The following is a 20121-nucleotide window of genomic DNA, read 5'->3' as shown; positions in this document are numbered from 1 at the left end:
CTTGCAATAAGATTTTTACACAAAAACATCCTGAGTCCATTTTTTCAGGAAGTTTTTTAAGGTTGAAGTACTCAGAAATTTGGGTCTACATAATTCGGAGCTGTATTTTTGGCACCATTGCAATATGTGGTGTTGTCTGACCTGAAAATCGAACCCAAATTTCCAATGTGCAAGACGTGTGGGCATACCAATGGCCCAATGTGGCACCAAAGGGAATAATGTTTTTAGGATGCCTAAATTTGAGAATCATCAGGAAATATTTCTCTAGACAATATTTAATTTTTTAGAAAATTATTTGTCCGACTTAGTACATTTACAAAATCACCCGATCAAGTAAGACTTCAAAACTTCGAAGGACATCACACACATACCAGCCAATCATGGATGTATTTTAAAAGAATGTATATTTCGTCGACGACTTTTTTTATTGAGGAAGGGCTATATTAACAACAACAATACAGTTCTTTCCTTCAACAAAGACAACAACGACAATACAATTTAAGTTTGTAAAATCTGCATATTTTTCGCTTGAATATTCAGTAACAGTTGTTCTGAACAACAAAAAAGAAAAAAACAGAAACAAATTTAAAATGCGTGAAAAATATCAGAAATACTTATGTTGCAATGCAATGTATGAAGTAAGTCATTGCTGAGCTGTACAAGGAAGGAATTTGGAAATGAATAAAAGAAATGTGTCCTCCTTTTGAACACAACAGGAATGAAGAAATCAACTGATAGGATACTTGTTGATGTATATGTTTGATAAGCAAATATGATCTGACAACCTCCAGAAACATTTAAAGTTGAAAGAACGGTCCAGATTGCTGGAAACAAGCCTAGTCTAATGACGTGTTTTTCGTGGTCTATATTAGGTAATTGGAATGGACACACAACTCGACATAGTTTTTCTCTCTTCATAATTTATCACCACAAATTTCACTAACTAAAAAAAATATTCACACTTACCTCCATCAGCACCGTAAAAATTAACCCGTGCCGCATTTGTTGGCGGTACTTGTTGTTGCACTTGCCATTTATGTTGGTGTTGCACTTGACCGTCAAGCAAGTGTTGTTCTTCATTTGACTCCGACTCATCATGGCCATTTTTGTTACCAACTACTGGGTTCGCTTTCATCATTTGCTGTTGGTTAAAGTTTTGCGGTACGGTATTCTTAATTTGTTGGAGTGTAATTTGATTTGGAAGTTGACTTTTTGAGTGGCCGTGTCGACAGTGTCGTTGCTCAACTCTGTTGTACGCTTACTGTTGGCAGTCTTTTAAAGGTGTTTGGATAGGCGGCTTACCAATTTAATCTTATGTTATACTTTATTCTATTGCCATGAATGGACGTCTACTGAGGTTCTTGACACATTTTTTTCAATTCCTGTAAAAAAGTAAAGCAAATCTTAGCTTAAATCTTGTGATGGTGGCAGTTTATACAATATTCTTTAGAGTATTTTTGTTGATGACAAACGTTCCAATGTTTTGCATTTCTCGCAGAAGTTTGTAATGATAAACTTAACGAAACTTAACACTTAATTTAAACTTTCAACCTCCCAAAGAAAATGACCTCAAGGTCACTTATGAAAGCAATAATCAAAATACTGGGTACAATAATCAAAAATAGCTTACAGTATATCGAACAATCATTACAAGAAGAGCGAGCTGGCTTAAGGCCACATGGAAGCAGTTTAAACCAGACAAAAACTCCAAATAGTATAATTGAACAATCCATTGAAGGATGACCGCCACTATACACTATGTCGAAAAAAAGTTAATGCGAACGAAAAACACCTAAACTTTGCTTTTCATGGTATTATTGACTTTGTTATTGCGTCGAAACAACTACAAAATATGAAAATCATACACGAGCTAAATAGTTTTTCTTTGGTTTTCATTTTCGTTCGACGTAATGAAACATGATGTAAGTTCGGCTAGGCCGAACTTTTTTTACATAAAATATTCTGAACTAAAATGGGATAACAGGTAAAAAGTATCTGTCGGCTTTGCCGACTCAGCATATGTGAATTTAAACTTTCATTTACGGACTACGGATCGAATTTATTTAGGATCTTTTCAGAATTGCAAAAATGTGGATTAGGATTAAAATTCATTAAAAAATTTGCGAAAAGGTACTTAAAGGAATGGACCGACTTGGTCCATGTACAAAATACTTTTGTACATACTTTTTACTTTTTGTGCCGAGGCGCTGGAAATTCTGATAATAAAGGATAAATTTTCCACTCGAGTTTCCAGCAGCCTAAATCAATAAATATTTTGTTACCATTATGAGTTCTTATCATAAGTGGTAAATTATGATTCCATACTTTCACATCAAATAGAAGATAGCGTTTAAGATCCCACATGCTAGCGCTGTTGTTGTGTGTGCATTACAAGCGGTCGCACTTAGGTTTTATGACTCTTTTTATGATACACACGATATTGGAAAATTCTTCATTGATCAATGGGTTGTTCGGTTTGGTCAATGAGGAGTTTAGATATAAGAATTAGTGATAGTCTAGGTTATGAAATAATTTGTATATTAGCTGCTAAGTGAAAATATTGAAAATAAAAATCAGTGTCTCATCAGCACCCAACCTGTCAACATCTTTCATTGTACAGTCCATTATGGAAGTGGATCTTATTATGAGAGTCATATCTTTTCGATAGTTATCGCGCCCACTAGCCATATCAGTGGGTCATCGTATAACTTTTGGACCAGTATGCCAGGAAGCATGGACTTGTCCACGGAAAACATAATATCGGTGTAAAGAGGATCATAAGGAACAGCATCGGTATTACATTTCCAAAGGATCTTCGAACAGGACCTAAACTGCGCTTAAACACAAATGGGCCATTTAGTTAAACCAAAGCTTAACAAAATATTATGAGATCCAAAGTTTAGACCTAATTGGTTGCCCCGTTCCTGATATGACGTGCATACCATTTTAGCGACATTTTTTAAATATTGAGGGAATTCTCGGAAGTTGTTGACCGGGCAATACCGAACTGAAACTAAGTATGGACAAAATATGACGAAGGTCAAATTTTGATTGATCAGTTCTAAAGTTATTGTGCTCCATACGCCATTTGCCTAATTCGAGAAAAACTCAAGTTAATGTTTGAGCTCATACAGGCGAAACTCAGAGAATATATTAGGAATTTGTTTGTTTTGTTTTTGGTTGAAGTTTCAATCTCATTTGATTGTTTTTAAGTCTGGAGTGGACTTCATCATTACTCTATATTACAGAGAGTCAGATATCTGTGAGAGTCTAGAAGTTCTCGCAAATTTTTATAATTGCAAAAAGTTGCTGGAACACTTAAGCATGACACCGACGATATGGTGCCATAGGGGTTTATTACACCTTTCGGTCTGTTTTCTCAATAAGTATGGACTTGCCCCTAAAAAAATAAACCGTCGTAATTGAGGCAGCGAATGTAAGTTGCTTCAAAAAAGTCAAAGTGATTCGAGAGCAGGTCTTAAAGTGATCTTATCGGAAATTTTGTGTGGGAGGTACCCGAAGGAGTGGACAAATATAGTCCATATACGAACCTGATCTATGTCTAGTAGATATCTTAGGATGTGTAAAGTATGGACCAAATCGGTTTCTCCCATCAAGAGTAATCGTGCATGCAGGGTCAGGGTCTAACAAGTAAAAAAGTATCAGTCGGCTTTGCCGACAGAGATATACCCTCAGCCTGTGTGGATTGAAATACATTTTTTTCCCAAAAAAAAATTTATGTGTTTAGGGAAGTTTTAAAAATTTTGGGCATATGAACCGACAAAAGCATAGATTAAAGCTCAAAAATGTGCAGTGATATCGATAGATAAAGCCTTTTTATAACACTAGCTTAAAAAACATAATATCGCTGTAAACAGGGCCACTAGGAAAACCTTCGGTAAAAATGTCCAAAGGTTCCTCGAATAGACCCTTAACCACACACAAATGTTGAACATTTGTGTGGGTGGTGCCACAAGGATTGGACAGATAGGGCCCAAATTTGAACATAAACCAAGTTTCTACAATATTTAGAGATGCAAAGCTTGGACCAAATCGGTTGCTACGTCTATGAGAAATCGCGCGTACCATTTTAGCGAATATTTTCGAACTTTTGTGGGGGAGGAACAGGAAGGAGTGGACCTATAAGCACAACCTTCGAATTTCATCTAATATTCGAAGAAATATTACGATATCCAAAGTGCAGACGAACGTAGTATTCGTTTCGAGCTCTCCAGCCACAACGTATGGTGCCACAGGGCTTTCTACAACTTTCGGGCTGTTTTCTCAAGAAGTATGGACTTGCCCCTGAACAACTTTTACTTTCGTAATTAAGGCATCGAATGTAAGTTGTTTCCACAAAAACTAAAGTGATTCGAGAACAGGCCTTAAACTGAATTTATCCAAAATTTTGTATGGGAGGTACCCGAAGGAGTGGACCGATTGAGTCCATATTGGAACCTCGTCTAAGTCTGGTAGACATGTGCAAAGTATGGACCAAATCGGTTAATTACTTCAAGAGTTGTCGTGCGCACAAATTTTCCGAACATTTCCGAACTTTTGTGGGGGAGGTACCGGAAGGAGTGGACCGATATAACCCATCTTCGAACTTAAACTAAGTTTGGACAAAATATTACGAAAGCCAAATTTTGGACCGAAGGTTGATCCGTTCGAGTGTTATCGTGCGCTCCAGCCAGACAGACAGACGGACGGACATGGCTAAATCAACTCCAAATTGTCTAAGACACATTTCGTCCAAATATACTTGGGGTCTAAAACCATTATGTCGATGAGGCACATTTTGCCCATATGAAAGTGTATTTAAGTGTATTTCCCTCTCAATAGCATTGGAATGACTTCATTTTTATTAAATGTATCGATACTATAATCTACTATCAAAATTAGTCAAAAAAGTGTGCCAAGTCAAATAAAACCCATCTAATATGGAAGTAAAACCCCTACTGGAGAAGCTGGAATACCGAATGTTTGGGTACCATATTCTTTACCATGAAAAATAGTATGTGAAATCGGGTTCACCGACATAATAATGATTGGGCAGACATGCCCACTGACATCATTAGCAAATATTTCATAGTCATTATGCTGAAAGTCAGTAAAAGGTATCCAGAAAGCTGCTATTATCTATTATCGTCGAAAATTCGGGAACAATTTGCAAGAGTTAATCATATCTAGCACATTTTTCTTAAGTATTTCAAATATTCGTCCGACATTTTATTCATTCAACATTTTTAATAAAATTACCGTTATTTTTACATTTTTCTATAGCAGAGGCATTCCAAAAGAAGAAAAGAACAAAAATTTGCGGAATTTTGCTTTGAAAATCCTTAAAAACTCCAAATATATAGTGCTTATAGGTGTACGAATACGAACTTTGCCACCCACACAGGCGCCATCTATACCTAAATGACGGAATAAATTAAAAATTTGTTTTGTTATTCTTAAATCCCCTTGGGGGAACCTGTAACCCCTATAGGGCGCGTCCCCAGGTGGCGGATAGGGGAATGCTTCCCAGATATGGGTGGTAAGACGGAAATCAAATACGTCTCGTGGACCAACAGGTAGCTGCGTCTGTTCTTAAGTAAAGCGGCAGCAAACAGCGTCTGAACTCCAGGAGGAGCGGCTGAAAACGTGAAGGAAAACTATAAACCCTTCAGAAGGCAACGGGAAACCACTGAAGTAATTTCCCTTGAAAATCATACAGTATGAACAACACAAATCAAAACAAACGGCCCTCAGTCTCCGGCCAAACGAGGGTGCTAAGAATCCCCGGAGGTAAAACCAACCAAAAGCTAAACATTGGAACCTGGAACGTCCGAAGTTTATACGAAATCGGTAAATTAAACAATACAATCAATGAAATGAACCGACTTGATATTGATATACTAGGTGTAAGTGAAACCTGGTGGACAGAATGCGGCGATTTTCAATCCCAAAATGTAATAGTATATCACTCAGGAAATATGGAAGGGATACACAGGAGAGGTGTATGCATTATTGTCAAAAAAAGCATTGCAGACGGTATAATTGGATTTATCCCCATGTCTGAAAGGACTATGATGATAAAAATCTCAGCAAAACCCTTGAATTTAAATATCATCCAAGTATATGCCCCTTCATGTGATGGAAATAATGACGAGGTTGAACATTTCTATGAAGAAATAAGTCAATTATTAAACATGACGAAGTCACATGAAATAACAATAGTTCAAGGCGACTTCAATGCCAAAGTGGGGAATGAAGAAGTAAATGGTATAACTGGAAGATATGGGCTTGGCGAAAGGAATGAGAGAGGAGAAAGATTAATTCAATTTTGTCAAGAGTTTAAGATGACCATAACTAATACAATATTCCGACTACACCCCAGAAGACTCTATACATGGAGATCACCATTAGATAACAGAAGGAATATCGTTCGAAATCAAATTGACTACATAATGATCAACAGCAGATTCAGATCTTGTGTGACCAAATGCTCAACGTACCCGGGAGCTGATGTGCCATCCGACCACAATCTGTTGATGCTCAACGTTCGAATAAAAATTGCAAGATTTAAGAAAAGGAAGAAAAAATCTCACAAGATAAATACTGAGATACTCAATAACTCATCAACCAGAAATGAAGTGAAGGTGCAAATCAATAATAAACTTGAAAACATAGATTCAAACGATGTAGAAAATATATGGAACAATGTCAAGGATACGATGTGCAAAATAACAAAAAAATATCTTGGAAACTGTACAAGAAGACCCCAAAATGAATGGATGAATAATGAAATTATGGAACTTCGTGTGGAACGAAGCAAATATAGGAATGTTGACTATGAACGTTACTGGGAAATCAACAAGGAAATCCGCACCGCTACGCGTGCTGCAAAAAATGCTCTATTGAATGAAAAGTGTAGAGAAATTGAACATCTACAAAATATTCACGATGATTACAATCTTCATAAAAAACTAAAAGAATCCGCAGGAGTGTATAAGAGAGCATCACCATCAGTACTAATGGATGACAACAATCGACCAATCTTTGAGCCATTACACATAAAGAAACGATGGAAAAACTATATTGAACAATTATTCACTGACGACCAACGGTCAAGATATGATAACAACATAAATACATCTTTAACGGGAAACCCAATTACCAAATCCGAAGTAGAATATGCAATTCAATCACTAAAAGATAGGAAATCAACCGGACCCGACGAAATTCCTTCTGAAGTCTTAAAATTAATAGATGGTGATAACATCTCACTCATTGTAAGACTTTTCAATCATGTGTATGATACTGGCCAATATCCAAACGAATGGCTGAAATCAACTTTTATTGCGATACCAAAGAAATCTAATGCAAAAAAGTGGTGTGACTACAGGCTTATTAGCCTTATGTGCCACATATTAAAAATTTTTTTGAGAATAATCCACAAACGAATTTACACGAAATGCGAACGTGCTATGGGAGAGTCCCAGTTCGGCTTCAAGGAGGGTATGGGCACCAGAGAAGCCATATTATCCATCCAAGTACTGGTACAGAAATGCCGCGAAGTTCAAAAAGATGTTTATATATGTTTCATTGATTATGAAAAGGCATTCGATAACGTCCAACACGACAAATTGATAAATATACTAAGGGAAATTGGAATACAAGAAAAAGAAATTAGATGCATACGCAATTTATATTGGAACCAAACTGCAAGAATTGAAATAAATGGTGATCTGACTGACGAAATTCCCATATCAAAAGGAGTCAGGCAAGGATGCATACTATCGCCGCTTCTTTTTAATATATACTCCCAAAAGATATTTAATGAGTCAATTGAAGGAGAACGAATTGGAATAAGAGTTCAGGGTAAAATTATAAATAATATACGCTATGCTGATGATTCCACAATTATTGCTAGCAGTATATCTGGGCTGCAACAACTCTTAGACAAACTCACGTACGTAAGCGAATCATATGGCCTCAAAATAAATATAAAGAAGACAAAATATATGATTGTAAGTCGAAAATATGTCAGTTGTGAAACGTCACTAAATATCAAAAACGAAAACATCGAACGCGTAAAATCTTTTACATACCTCGGCGTTTTAATTAACGACCAATGGAACACATCAAACGAAATTAAGCGTCGAGTGGAGATGGCCAGAAATGCCTTTTTTAAATACAAAAAAACACTTACAAACCATGAAATTGGTCTCAAAACGAAGGCAAGATTTGTCAAATGCTACATTTGGTCTATACTACTATATGCAGTAGAAACCTGGACCCTAAAAAGTGCAGATGAGAAAAAAATTGAAGCATTTGAAATGTGGGTATACCGAAGAATACTGAAGATACCCTATACATCGCATATTACGAATCAAGAAATTCTAAGACGAATGAACCTCGATAGGCAACTTTTACGCACCGCAAAATCAAGGAAAATCGCATACCTGGGGCACCTGATGAGGAACCATAAATATAAATTTATACAAGCCATTATTAAATGTAATATAGAAGGACACAGAACAAGAGGCAGAAGAGAGACGTACTGGTTAAGGAACATCCAAGAATGGACAGGATACTGGGATGAAACGAATCTAATATATGCTGCGAAGAATCGAGAGCTGTCAATAATTTCATAACATAAAACATTAAAATATATTAATTTGTAATACATATAGTATTGTATGATCGCTTATATCCGAATAACGGATCCGCAAATAAAGAAGAAGAAGATTCTTAAATCTTTCTTCGTTATGATAGTTTCCATCAATTATTTCATATTTGCACATAGAATATGGAATTAATAACGATTTTAATATTTTTTAGGGGTGTACAAATATGAACTTTGCATACTGTTTATGTAAGTATGGGTCTACGACAGCCAAGATCACCTAGTATATACATACGATAACCTGACAACAACAACATATATTCCCCTTATTCTCATCTGTCGTGGTTCGCAAAGGAAAGACTCGCTCAGAGAGACTAATGCACAAAATATTTTGAGCACCATCGGTCTACGATCATTATTTCGATGCGATACAAACTTTTTGGCCAAAACTTATAATACCCTTCCCACAGGAACACACCTTTGGTATTTCTCCAAGAAACTATAGATTTGGTAATTTTTGTAATACATTTATTGTCACCCTCAAGTAGTAGTTAATTCTTTTTTTTGACCGTATTTTTATAAATCGCAAACAAACAGTGCATATTTTAACAAAATATTGTTTTGAGGACCAATATCAAGAGGTTTACACAAAAAACCGTATTGTTTTTACATAATTTGTAGCCATAAACGAGCAATTAATATGAAATATTATACAAATTTGATTTTTGCAATCCATTTGTTGCCTAACTGTATGTATTATCGGTTATTTTAATTTCACAATATGTTTGTTTAAATCACTGATGACCTGACTGAATTATATCGAACTCTGTTGTGTAATCGCTAATCAATCAAAAATTCTTTATTAAATATCTTAAATACACGTACTATTACTTGTGACGTTTACACAAGGTATTCGTCAGCAACAGGTCGAAACAAAACAAGTATCTCAATAGACAGACAAGACCAAAACAAAATCGACAAAATGAAAACAAAAACACGCGTATCTAAAGTCCATCAAGTCAATGAAATACCAAACAATGCGATACTCTGACAGTGTTGCCGTGTAATGTTTTGGTCAGTTGTACATTCATTGGTAGGTATGTATTTAATTTGAGTTTTCCAGTATTTTATCAGTTCTAAGGTCAGTCAATCTTTTCAGCTAAATCCGAAATGTTTACCACCATCTTTTTAATTTTTTGGTCTATATAACTTGCTGAAATTTATACGGCAACACTACACAAGTGAACAACGATGACATCAAAACAATGACGTCTTCGTCGACACATAAAATGTATCTAACACGTTGTTGTTGTCGTATTTATTATTGTTTGTATTTTCTTACCTCTGTGCTAACAGCTGTTAATTTAGTCTCCAAATAAAAGTGCTAACAATACTAACAACTCAAACACTACTATTTCACTTTAACACACCGGTTTTATTAATTGTTTGTTTTGTTGTTAAACTATTTAATTTACAATATCACTCAAGATTATTAAAGAAATCATAAAAACACCACTTTGAAACAACAAAAGAAATTAACAACGCTTTTCAAGTAATGAAATGAATTATAAATAAATTATTTTGCATTTTATATCAATGACTTTTCACTGATATATTATTGAGCGCGTATTAATTTAACCGCAGCGTGCTTTTCGCTTGCTTTTAATTGGGAACTAATTGATAGCGGATTGAATAGCGTTTCTCATAAAAGTTTTGTTTTTCGGTGGCAATGTTCTTTTGCTACTCTGTTGTCTCTTTTATTGTTGTTATTTGTTTTTGTTATTTTACGAAATGAGCAAAATGTGGACTTTGCCTAGAGTGGAGAATTTGGTTAATGTTTGAAAAAACACTCATTTCTATAAGTCAAAAACACTCAATTATTGTCTTATTAAATACTGGAAAGATGTAAAAAGGAAGCATAGTTTACGGCAGTGCATAGTGGCTAAGATTAACGAATGGTTGGCAACACCGAGCATACTACTATGGTACAGGGAAATAGTGAATAGAGCATATTTTAGGGGTGTATAGAATTTTTAATGTTTAAGAGGGTTGCCACTTCTTTAGTTCTCAAACTTCAACTATCTTGTCTTTTTGGGCTCCATCATATAAAACGAACGAACCAACTAACAAACACCAACCATTCAACATTTTAGTGCACATCAAATGTTTCGCATTTATTCTTTGTTCTTCGTGTAAATTAATAATTAAATTGGAAAAATATTAATAAAAAGTGTCATTACAGTGTACAAGAAAGTAGTTCATAAGTTATCCATAGTGCTAACCAGCTAACCAATGTGCCATGTTCTTTTAATATTTGTGTGCATGATTATATGCTCATTATATTAATTGGTCTCATTCCATTGAAAAAAAGTACAAAGCTAAAGAGCAAAGCAAAGAGTTCTTTTTTAAATCCATGCACAAAAAATTGGATGGTGGTTTCAATAGAAAAGTTAAATTAAATAATTATTTACAAAATTGCAAGTTGGCAACCCTGTTGTGTTAACACCTGTTTTTGTGCTGTATTCTAACCCTTTTATTTAAATATTGAAATTAAAATAGTTATCCTTGTTTTTTGTATCTAAAAAGTGTATCAAAGTGTTATTTAGTGCTCGCAATTCAAGTGATTATATTGGTGAAGTGTATTGCTACAGTTATAATTGATTTTTACTTTTTAACAAATACGGCAAATTTTATTTTTGCTTTCCTCTTTGCTTTTATTGGTAGTGTTATTTGTTATTGTAGCTTGTTTATTGTACTTATTCTCTATTTTAAATCAATTCAAAACAGAGTTGCCATAGTGCATGTTTTTACGGTTTATATTGGGATTTCGAATACCAGCTAAGAAATTACCTCGATAATCTTATAAATTATTTAAAAAATAATAATTAATAAAAATAACATGCTTTGCTCTTATGAAATTTGTAATATCCACTCAGATGAGGAAATATCAATTTCATGTTGGTTATGTCTTAGTCAATGGCATGCTAAGTGTGCACGTGTTGGAGCCCAAATAGTTGAGGCTCTTAATGATAATATTGGTCTTCGATGGTGTTGCAGTAATTGTAGAAAAATTAACTCTGAATTCTACAATTTTGTAAAAGAGTTATCGTCTGAAATAACTGCGGCAAACAATGATTTACTGCTGGTACAGTCTCGGTTCTCCAAATTTACAACACTATTCGATAAATATCCAAATTTAGATGAATGTTTGTCATCGCCTATCGCGTCGGGTCAGAAGCGCAAAAGGTCTGCAAGAAAGGCGTCAGCAAAAACTGTACCTGGCGTTTCTAGTGGAGGCTCTGTGACACGATCGGCTTCAGCTAATATACCTGTTGAAGTGGATCGCGTACAGACATCTGCCCATATAGCATCACTTGCAGTATCGCAGAATGTAATGGACATGACAGATGGAATGTCCACTCCTAAACCGCCGTGCTCTGAAGGTGATGTTCCAAAAGGGACTCCACTTTCCACTCATGTCGGCAATGAGTCGACACTTCCTCAGATTGTCTCTGCATCGGCAACTGCAATTGCTGCTGTTACGGCGCCTATCCTGCAAATTGCCTCAAAGCAAAAAACTGAGACTCCCCCCATGAAAATGGTATTTGCTTCAAGGTTTGCGTTGGATACGTCCTTCGATGACATCAATTATTACATAAAATCTAAAATTAAAGGTGAATTCTATTTAAAAAGTTTCAAACTCCGTTCTTCTTTCTCAAATAGATCTTCCTTTAAAATTATTGTTCCCCCCAATGTATTTGAAATGGTGATATCTAGTGACTTCTGGCCTAAAGGTACTATTGTCAAAGAGTTTGTTGATAGATTTGATAACCTAGTGCGATTGCCTCAACGCACAATCATCAAAAAACTAATTAACTCTTTTAATCTATGTTATCAAAATGTTAGAGGCTTAAATTCTAAACTATCTCGATTATATGTTGAAAGTTTAGGTTTCGAATATTCTATTGTTGCCTTCACAGAAACTTGGTTAAAAAGCTCAGTTTTGAACACCGAAGTATTTTGTCCTAAATTCCAAATCTATAGAAAAGATCGATGTAATAAAAAAGGTGGTGGAGTTCTGCTTGCTGTTGATAATAAATTTTCTTCAAATATATTAGTATTGTCTGATTTTGATGATATCGAAATTATAGCAATTAGCATTGATTTAAAAAAATTCAAATTATTTATTACGCAATCCTATATTCGTCCTTCATCCGAATTTATTTTATATAAACGACATTTATTAGCAATTAATACTGTTGTATCAAAATTATCCGATTCTGATCGATTAATTGTTCTAGGCGATTTCAATTTACCGTCAATTAAATGGATTGCGTTACCAGACTCCGATGTGTTGACTCCTCTAAATTCTCCTTCACTCTCTAACCAATGGATTAGTGACATAGTTACCCGTTTTTCTGAAATTAATTTGTATCAGATTAATAATATCTTAAATGTTAACAGTAGGACCATTGATTTAGTGTTCGTAAATGATGCTCATTTTTTCGAATTATGCCGTCATTTTCCAATTTCTGTTCCCGAAGATATTCATCATCCAACATTGCTGATATCAATGGAATATGATTCGTCAACGAATACGAAATTTATACCTTCTTATGAAACAATGTTTTGTTTCAAGAAAACTAATTTTCAAAAACTAAATTTCTTAATATCTTCATTTAACTGGAACTCTATTTGCATTTGTAATGATTCCTCAGACCTCGACGTAGTTCTGGATAAATTCTATTCCACTCTAAATAATTTCTTACTAGAATGGGTTCCGAAAATACGTATTGTAAATTCTGACAGATCTCCATGGATCACTCCTGAATTAGTATCTCTAAAAAATTTCAGGAATCGACTTTTTCGAAAATTTAAGAAAACCGGTTCCACTACTGACTATGCTAATTATTCTATAGCTAGATCAAAATTCACATTAGGTTCTCGAATTGCATATAATCAATATCTAGAAAAAGTTAAAGTTGGATTTAAAACAAATCCAAAGTCATTTTATGAATTTGTTAATATGAAACGTAAGGTTTTCTCTAAACCCTCTGTTATTAAAAGCGATAATAAAGAGTTTGTTACTGACAAGGAAATAGCAGAATGTTTTGCAAATTTCTTTTCATCAACATATTCAGACCATGTTTGTAATTTAAATAGTCCGTACCCGTACCAGATAAACTCGGTTAGTACAATATCCATGCCCTTCCTTCAAAGTGCTCAAGTCTTAAAAGGTTTACGCTCTTTGAAAATAAATAATTGCCCTGGACCCGATGGCATTCCAAGTAGTATTTTAAAATATTGCTCAACTACATTGGCTATTCCATTAACAGTACTATATAACTATTCCATAAAATATAGTTACTTCCCTTCTGTATGGAAAGAATCATTTCTAATACCACTTCATAAATCTGGTAGTTTGTCTGAAGTCTCAAATTATAGAGGAATAGCTAAATTGAGTGCTATACCTAAATTATTTGAAAGGCTCATAACAGAAGTAATCACTTTTAAAGTTTTGCCTATTATCTGCCCCCAACAACATGGCTTTCGTCAGGGTCTATCCACATCAACAAATCTTATTAATTTCACTTCAGATGTGATAAACGGTTTTGTTCATGGTAAGCAGACTGATACGATTTATACAGATTTTAGTAAAGCTTTTGATAGAGTTAACCATAAGCTATTGCTTTATAAACTTGACCGGATAGGCTTCAGTAATTCATTGTTATGCTGTATCTCTTCTTATCTACTTGACAGGTCTCAGGTCATTTCATTTCGAAACTCTTTATCTAAATCTATTACAGTACCATCTGGCGTTCCTCAAGGTAGCCACCTTGGTCCTATTCTGTTTTTATTATTTGTGAATGATTTGCCTTCTTCAATTCATAACTCTAGAATACTTATGTATGCTGATGATGTTAAGATATACTTAACTCATAAGTCACTAACTCAAGTTACATTACTCCAAAATGATTTAGACTCACTATCCAAATGGTGCAACATTAATAATATGGACCTTAACTTAAAGAAATGTAAACATATGTGCTTCTCTAGAAGATCTCCATTGCGTACACAATACAGTATTAGTGGTTCATTACTCGTGACAGTCGATTCATTTGTCGATCTTGGTCTTTTGGTGGATACAAAATTAAATTTCAATAACCATATTACAACAATGGTAAATAAGGCTCATGGGGTCCTATGTTTCATTAAACGTTGGGCTAAGGAGTTCTCAGATCCTTATGTTACTAAACAGCTATTTACTGCTCTAGTAAGACCTATATTAGAATACTAGCAAATGCCCGCTACTTCGTATGCGGAAACAATATTTAATACGAGAATGGTGAATACTGGAGATTCGGTTGTACTAAGACCTATTTTTATTACCAATATTTTTTCGATTGTAGTCAGAATTTAAAAAAAAATTTCCGTATCGCATCCCTACACAGCTTCCATATTTTTATTTATTTTTTACCTCTTCACTGACACAGCATTCTCTTCCAGTACGAATTTCCAAACACTAAACTTTATCTCACCCCTTCACAACAACAATCACGCACATTCACAACTCAAGGTTTTAGCTTCAGCGGTTTCGCCCAGAACCCGAATAGGTCCGTTAAATTTTCGGCCACGTTTTCGTATATCCCCATATAACGGTACCTCTCGACTTAGTGTATTTTTAAAGAAGAACAAATCTATATTGTCCAATTTTCTTTAAATTTGGACCTTGAATACTCAGAGGAAATAGAAGTTTAATTTAAAAAATCTCCACTTCAATCCACGTTTATTAGAAGAGATATTTTGAAGATTTAGAGTATTTTGAAGATCTTCTGCACATTTTCCAACCGAAATTCGGAATTTGTGGCATGAAAGGTTAGAAAACTTCTTTACAAAAAATTGTACTTAATGTGCACCGGTATGTCAACCGTATATAACGGAAACATTTTTGAAGGCATTTCAATTTAGGATTTTTTAATATCAGGGGTAAATACCTTCTAGTTAACAAAATTGTCGCATTGGACCACGTTTTCAAATTTACATACCAAAGCGTTCAGAACAAAAAACATTTTTTGAAAAGATACTTCACGGTTGACTACTTAATTTCAGTACATTATTTAGAAACACCTTGGCGTTAACATCAAATCAATGGGGCAATATTCAGTACAATTTTTCAAACTCAGAACTTTGTCTGAAACAAATATTTCGTATTTTTTGTACAAATAGCGTATTTTTAAATTATATAATACCAGCTTTGTTCCTACACCCAACACCAAATTTAGTACCTTAATTATTTAAAATGGTTTTGGTATCAACATGTTACCCAACTTTTCCTACACATAGGTAAACGTTTCAAAAATTACTTCCTTATATTCAACATATATCCTAACCCCAATTCAGTTTTCCAGTTTTACCAGTTCCCCTGAAACCCATTTGAGGACTATTTAGTAGGTTTTGTATAAATAAGTACGAATTTTCAAAACCTCCTCCCTACCTCCACTCAAAACACCAATTGCTAATCTAATACCGAATTTCAAAATTCCAGTTCTACCCTTTACAAAATCACAAATTGTACAAAATTCTATACCACATAGCAAATACCAAAAGGTACCAAATTTTGTACCATTTAGCACTTTTCGTACACGATTTTCCAAAATGTACTTTCATATCTCAGCTCTATCCGTTCACCTAAACCCAAATTATATCCAATGTAGTTCCATTTAGCACTTTCCATAAGTTCAATCCTACACTCCAACAATAATCTGTTCACGCAAATACAAATTATAGCGAATTTCGTACCATTTAGTACTACTTCGTGCACATTAGTATGATTTTCCAAAGCTATCTCCATATCTCAATTCTATATTCCAACAGTAATCTTAATTCCAAATTTCAGGATTCCAGCTCTTCAAATCCAAATCATACTAAACTCACTACCATTTAGGACTTTTCGACCTTTGGTACATCTTTCTTACTCTTCATCAGTGACCCCCATTCCAAATTTCAGGATTCCGGCCCTATTCGTTAACCCATACCAAAATTGTACTATATTTAGTACCATTTAGTATTTTTCGTATAATTTTAATTCGAATTTCCAAAAACCTTTCTTTTTTACTCTCCATCAGTGACCTTCATTCCAAATTTCAAGATTCCAGCTCTATCCGTTCACCCCAACTCAAATTGTACTAAATTTACTACCATTTATTACTTTTCGTACACTTATAGTTCGAATTCCAAAAACCTTTCATTTTTACTCTTCATCAGTGATCCTCATTCCAAATTTCAGGATTCCAGCTCTATCCGTTCACCCAAATCCAAATTGTACTAAATTTTGTACCATTTAGTACTTTTCGTGCACTTTTAGTTCTAATTTCTAAAAACCTTTCTTTGTTACTCTTCATCAGTGACCCTCATTACAAATTTCAGGATTCCAGCTCAATCCGTTCACCCAAATCCAAATTGTACTAAATTTAGTACCATTTAGAACTTTTCCTGCACTTATAATTCGAATTTCCAAAAACCTTTCTTTCTTACTCTCCACCAGTGATCCAAATTTAAAATTTCAGGATTCTAGCTCCATCCGTTCACCCAAATCCAAATTGTACTAAATTTAGTACCATTTAGTACTTTTCGTACCCTTATAGTTCGAATTTCCAAAAACCTTTCATTGTTACTCTTCATCAGTGACCCTCATTCCAAATGTCTGTATTCCAGCTCAATCCGTTCACCCAAATCAAAATTGTACTAAATTTAGTACCATTTAGTACTTTTCGTACCCTTGTAATTCGAATTTCCAAAAACCTTTCTTTTTTACTCTTCATCAGTGACCTTCATTACAAATTTCAGGATTCCAGCTTTATTCGTTCACCCAAACCCAAATTGTACTAAATTTAGTACCATTTATTACTTTTCGTATACTTATAGTTCGAATTCCAAAAACCTTTCATTTTTACTCTTCATCAGCGATCCTCATTCCAAATTTCAGGATTCCAGCTCTATTCGTTCACCCAAATCCGAATTGTACTAAATTTAGTACCATTTAATACTTTGCGTGCACTTATGGTTCGAATTTCCAAAAACCTTTCTTTTTTACTCTCCATCAGTGACCTTCATTCCAAATTTCAGGATTCCAGCTCTATTCGTTCACCCAAACCCAAATTGTACTAAATTTAGTACCATTTAGTACTTTTCGTACCCTTACAGTTCGAATTTCCAAAAACCTTTCATTATTACTGTTCATCAGTGTCCCTCATTCCAAATGCCTGTATTCCAGCTCTATCCGTTCACCCAAATCCAAATTGTACTAAATTTAGTACCATTTAGTACTATTCGTGAACTTATAGTTCGAATTTCCAAAAACCTTTCTTTGTTACTCTCCACAAGTTACCCTAATTTCAAATTTCAGGATTCGAGCTCTATCCGTTCACACAAATCCAAATTGTACTAAATTTAGTACCATTTAGTACTTTTCGTAACCTTGTAGTTCGAATTTCCAAAAACCCGTTGGTACATCTTTCTAGCTCTCCATCAGTTACCCTCATTCCAAATTTCAGAATTCTAGCTCTTACCGTTTGCCTAATACAAAGGGTACCATATTTAGTACCTTTTAGTACTTTTCGTACACTTCTAGGTCGAATTTCCAAAAACCCAGCCTTATCTCACCCCTACACACCAACAGCAACCTACACCCAAAATTTCAACTTTCTAGCTTCAGCGGTTTCGTCTGGGCGCTGATGAATCAGTCAGTCAATCAGTCAGTCAGTCAGTCAGTCAGTCACTCACCTCACTACTCTTTTATATATATAGATTGTTCCGTAGTGTGGGATCCATATTATGGAATTTATAGTGACAAAATTGAATCGGTACAGAAACAATTTTTACTCTTCGCCCTTAGGGGTATGAATTGGGATGATAAATTTGTACTACCCTCGTACACTAGCAGACTAAAACTAATCAGACTACCAAGTCTAAAAAGTCGACGTACAATGCTTAATTCAATTATGGTCTACAAAACATTAAATGGAGATGTACCATCAGACTTCCTTGTTGCATCAGTTAAAATAAATGTTCCATTTAGACAATCCAGATTTTATAAATTTGTATACACTAATTTTAATTGTACTAACTATTCGTCTAGTGAACCTATTAGCAAAATGTGTTCTGATTTTAACTCCCTTTATTGTAATATTGACTTTTGCATGAATATTGAAGCTATTAAGTCGAATATAATTTCTTTTTTAAATGCATAATTTATTTATTTATTTAGCTATAATATTGTTTAACTGGCTGAAGAATTTTCTGTAGCTGGTATTCTCCCTACACATACTGCACCACCATGATTCGGATTATGGTGTGTACGCGATCCCCACGTTATGGGGAGGTCGCCCCCTCGGTCGGCAGGGGCGGGTAAGTGTGGCCTTGGGAACGTTCGAAAAAAAAATAATAATATTCAACAGGTAAAGTTTTTTTTGTTGATTTAGTGTTATACATGGACAAAAATTTATAGTAGTAAAAAGTATAGCTGCTGGTTCTGGAACAACCAGGATTCAATTCTGTTTCTATGAACATTTGAAATGAAAACTTTATAACGGCAAAAAATGTCAAATGAAAAAATATATAAAAATAATATTCTCATTTCTAATGATTACATATCACTATTATTTTTTTTTTCTATATAATGCGGCAATTGTCAGTACCCTAAAGCCTGTAAAAATTGTTTAATTTAAAAAGGAAAAAATTTAAAAATATTCAAAAGTAGCAGGTTCTGACACATAATAAAAGGCTCTGTTATTAATTAATAAATTTAATAGAATAACAAATATACTAACTAAATATTTATATATTTAAATTAAAAAAAAATAGCAATTAGTGATCAATCATCAATCTACACCTTCAAACCAACTCAACGCAACACGGGACACTGACACTCGGGCACTGATTGAGTTACGGTTTGGTTTTGCCGCACGGCAAAACTAAACAGATTGGGTTTGGTTTTGCCGCACGGCAAAAAGCTAATATTTTGCAAAAACTTTTTAGTTCTGAAAAACAAAAACTAAAATTGGTAGAACAAAATATTTATAAAATTTATTGAAACAAACTAAATAGGATTATATATCTCTCCCATAACGTTGGTCAGAAGTTTTAGTTTAATAGCCAAATATTAACAAATGTTTTGTTTGTGCTCCTTCAGTCTCCATACAATTTAACACTCCTTTAGCTTACCTCCTCTCCTCTCCCTGTCGGCTTCTTGAATAGACAAAAACCAATCATCCGAGTCCCACTCGTCTGTAGAATCATTAGAATGGTCGTTGACGGCGGCCAATTTTTCATTTTCTGGCTTAATGGGGTTATTCGGGTTATTCTAATAAAAAGAAATAAAATATATAATAAATAAATTATATAATAAATAAAATAAATAACTAAAATAACTACATACACTCCACGTCAGTAGTATAGAACACCTAAATTTCTGTTAATGTTAGCTTATTTATACCGAAGCGAATGAA

At 34.3% G+C, this 20121-nt stretch overlaps 2 protein-coding genes across 2 annotated transcripts in view; one reads left to right on the top strand and one right to left on the bottom strand.

The window, feature by feature from the left end:
• Nha2 (Na[+]/H[+] hydrogen antiporter 2) overlaps positions 1-10434 on the bottom strand; it is a 285799-nt gene extending 275365 nt beyond the window's left edge. Inside the window, exons 1-2 of the mRNA XM_073962240.1 lie at positions 9957-10434; positions 967-1382 (exon numbers count right to left, since the gene is read on the bottom strand). Of these exons, the coding sequence (XP_073818341.1) occupies positions 967-1138 (172 nt within the window). The 5' untranslated portion in view covers positions 1139-1382; positions 9957-10434. The remainder of the gene's footprint in view (positions 1-966; positions 1383-9956) is intronic.
• Positions 10435-11107: 673 nt separating this feature from the next.
• Positions 11108-20121, top strand: part of LOC141389952 (uncharacterized) — a 57815-nt gene continuing 48801 nt past the window's right edge. Inside the window, exon 1 of the mRNA XM_073962237.1 lies at positions 11108-11234. The gene's annotated coding sequence lies outside the window, so the exon portion shown is untranslated. The remainder of the gene's footprint in view (positions 11235-20121) is intronic.

Source organism: Musca autumnalis, unplaced genomic scaffold, assembly GCF_047663935.1.
Source record: "Musca autumnalis isolate F117 unplaced genomic scaffold, ASM4766393v1 scaffold_1, whole genome shotgun sequence".
Classification (NCBI taxonomy): Eukaryota; Metazoa; Arthropoda; class Insecta; order Diptera; family Muscidae; genus Musca; species Musca autumnalis.
Note: the sequence above shows the minus strand (reverse complement) of the source record. Positions and strands in the feature narration are given on the sequence as shown.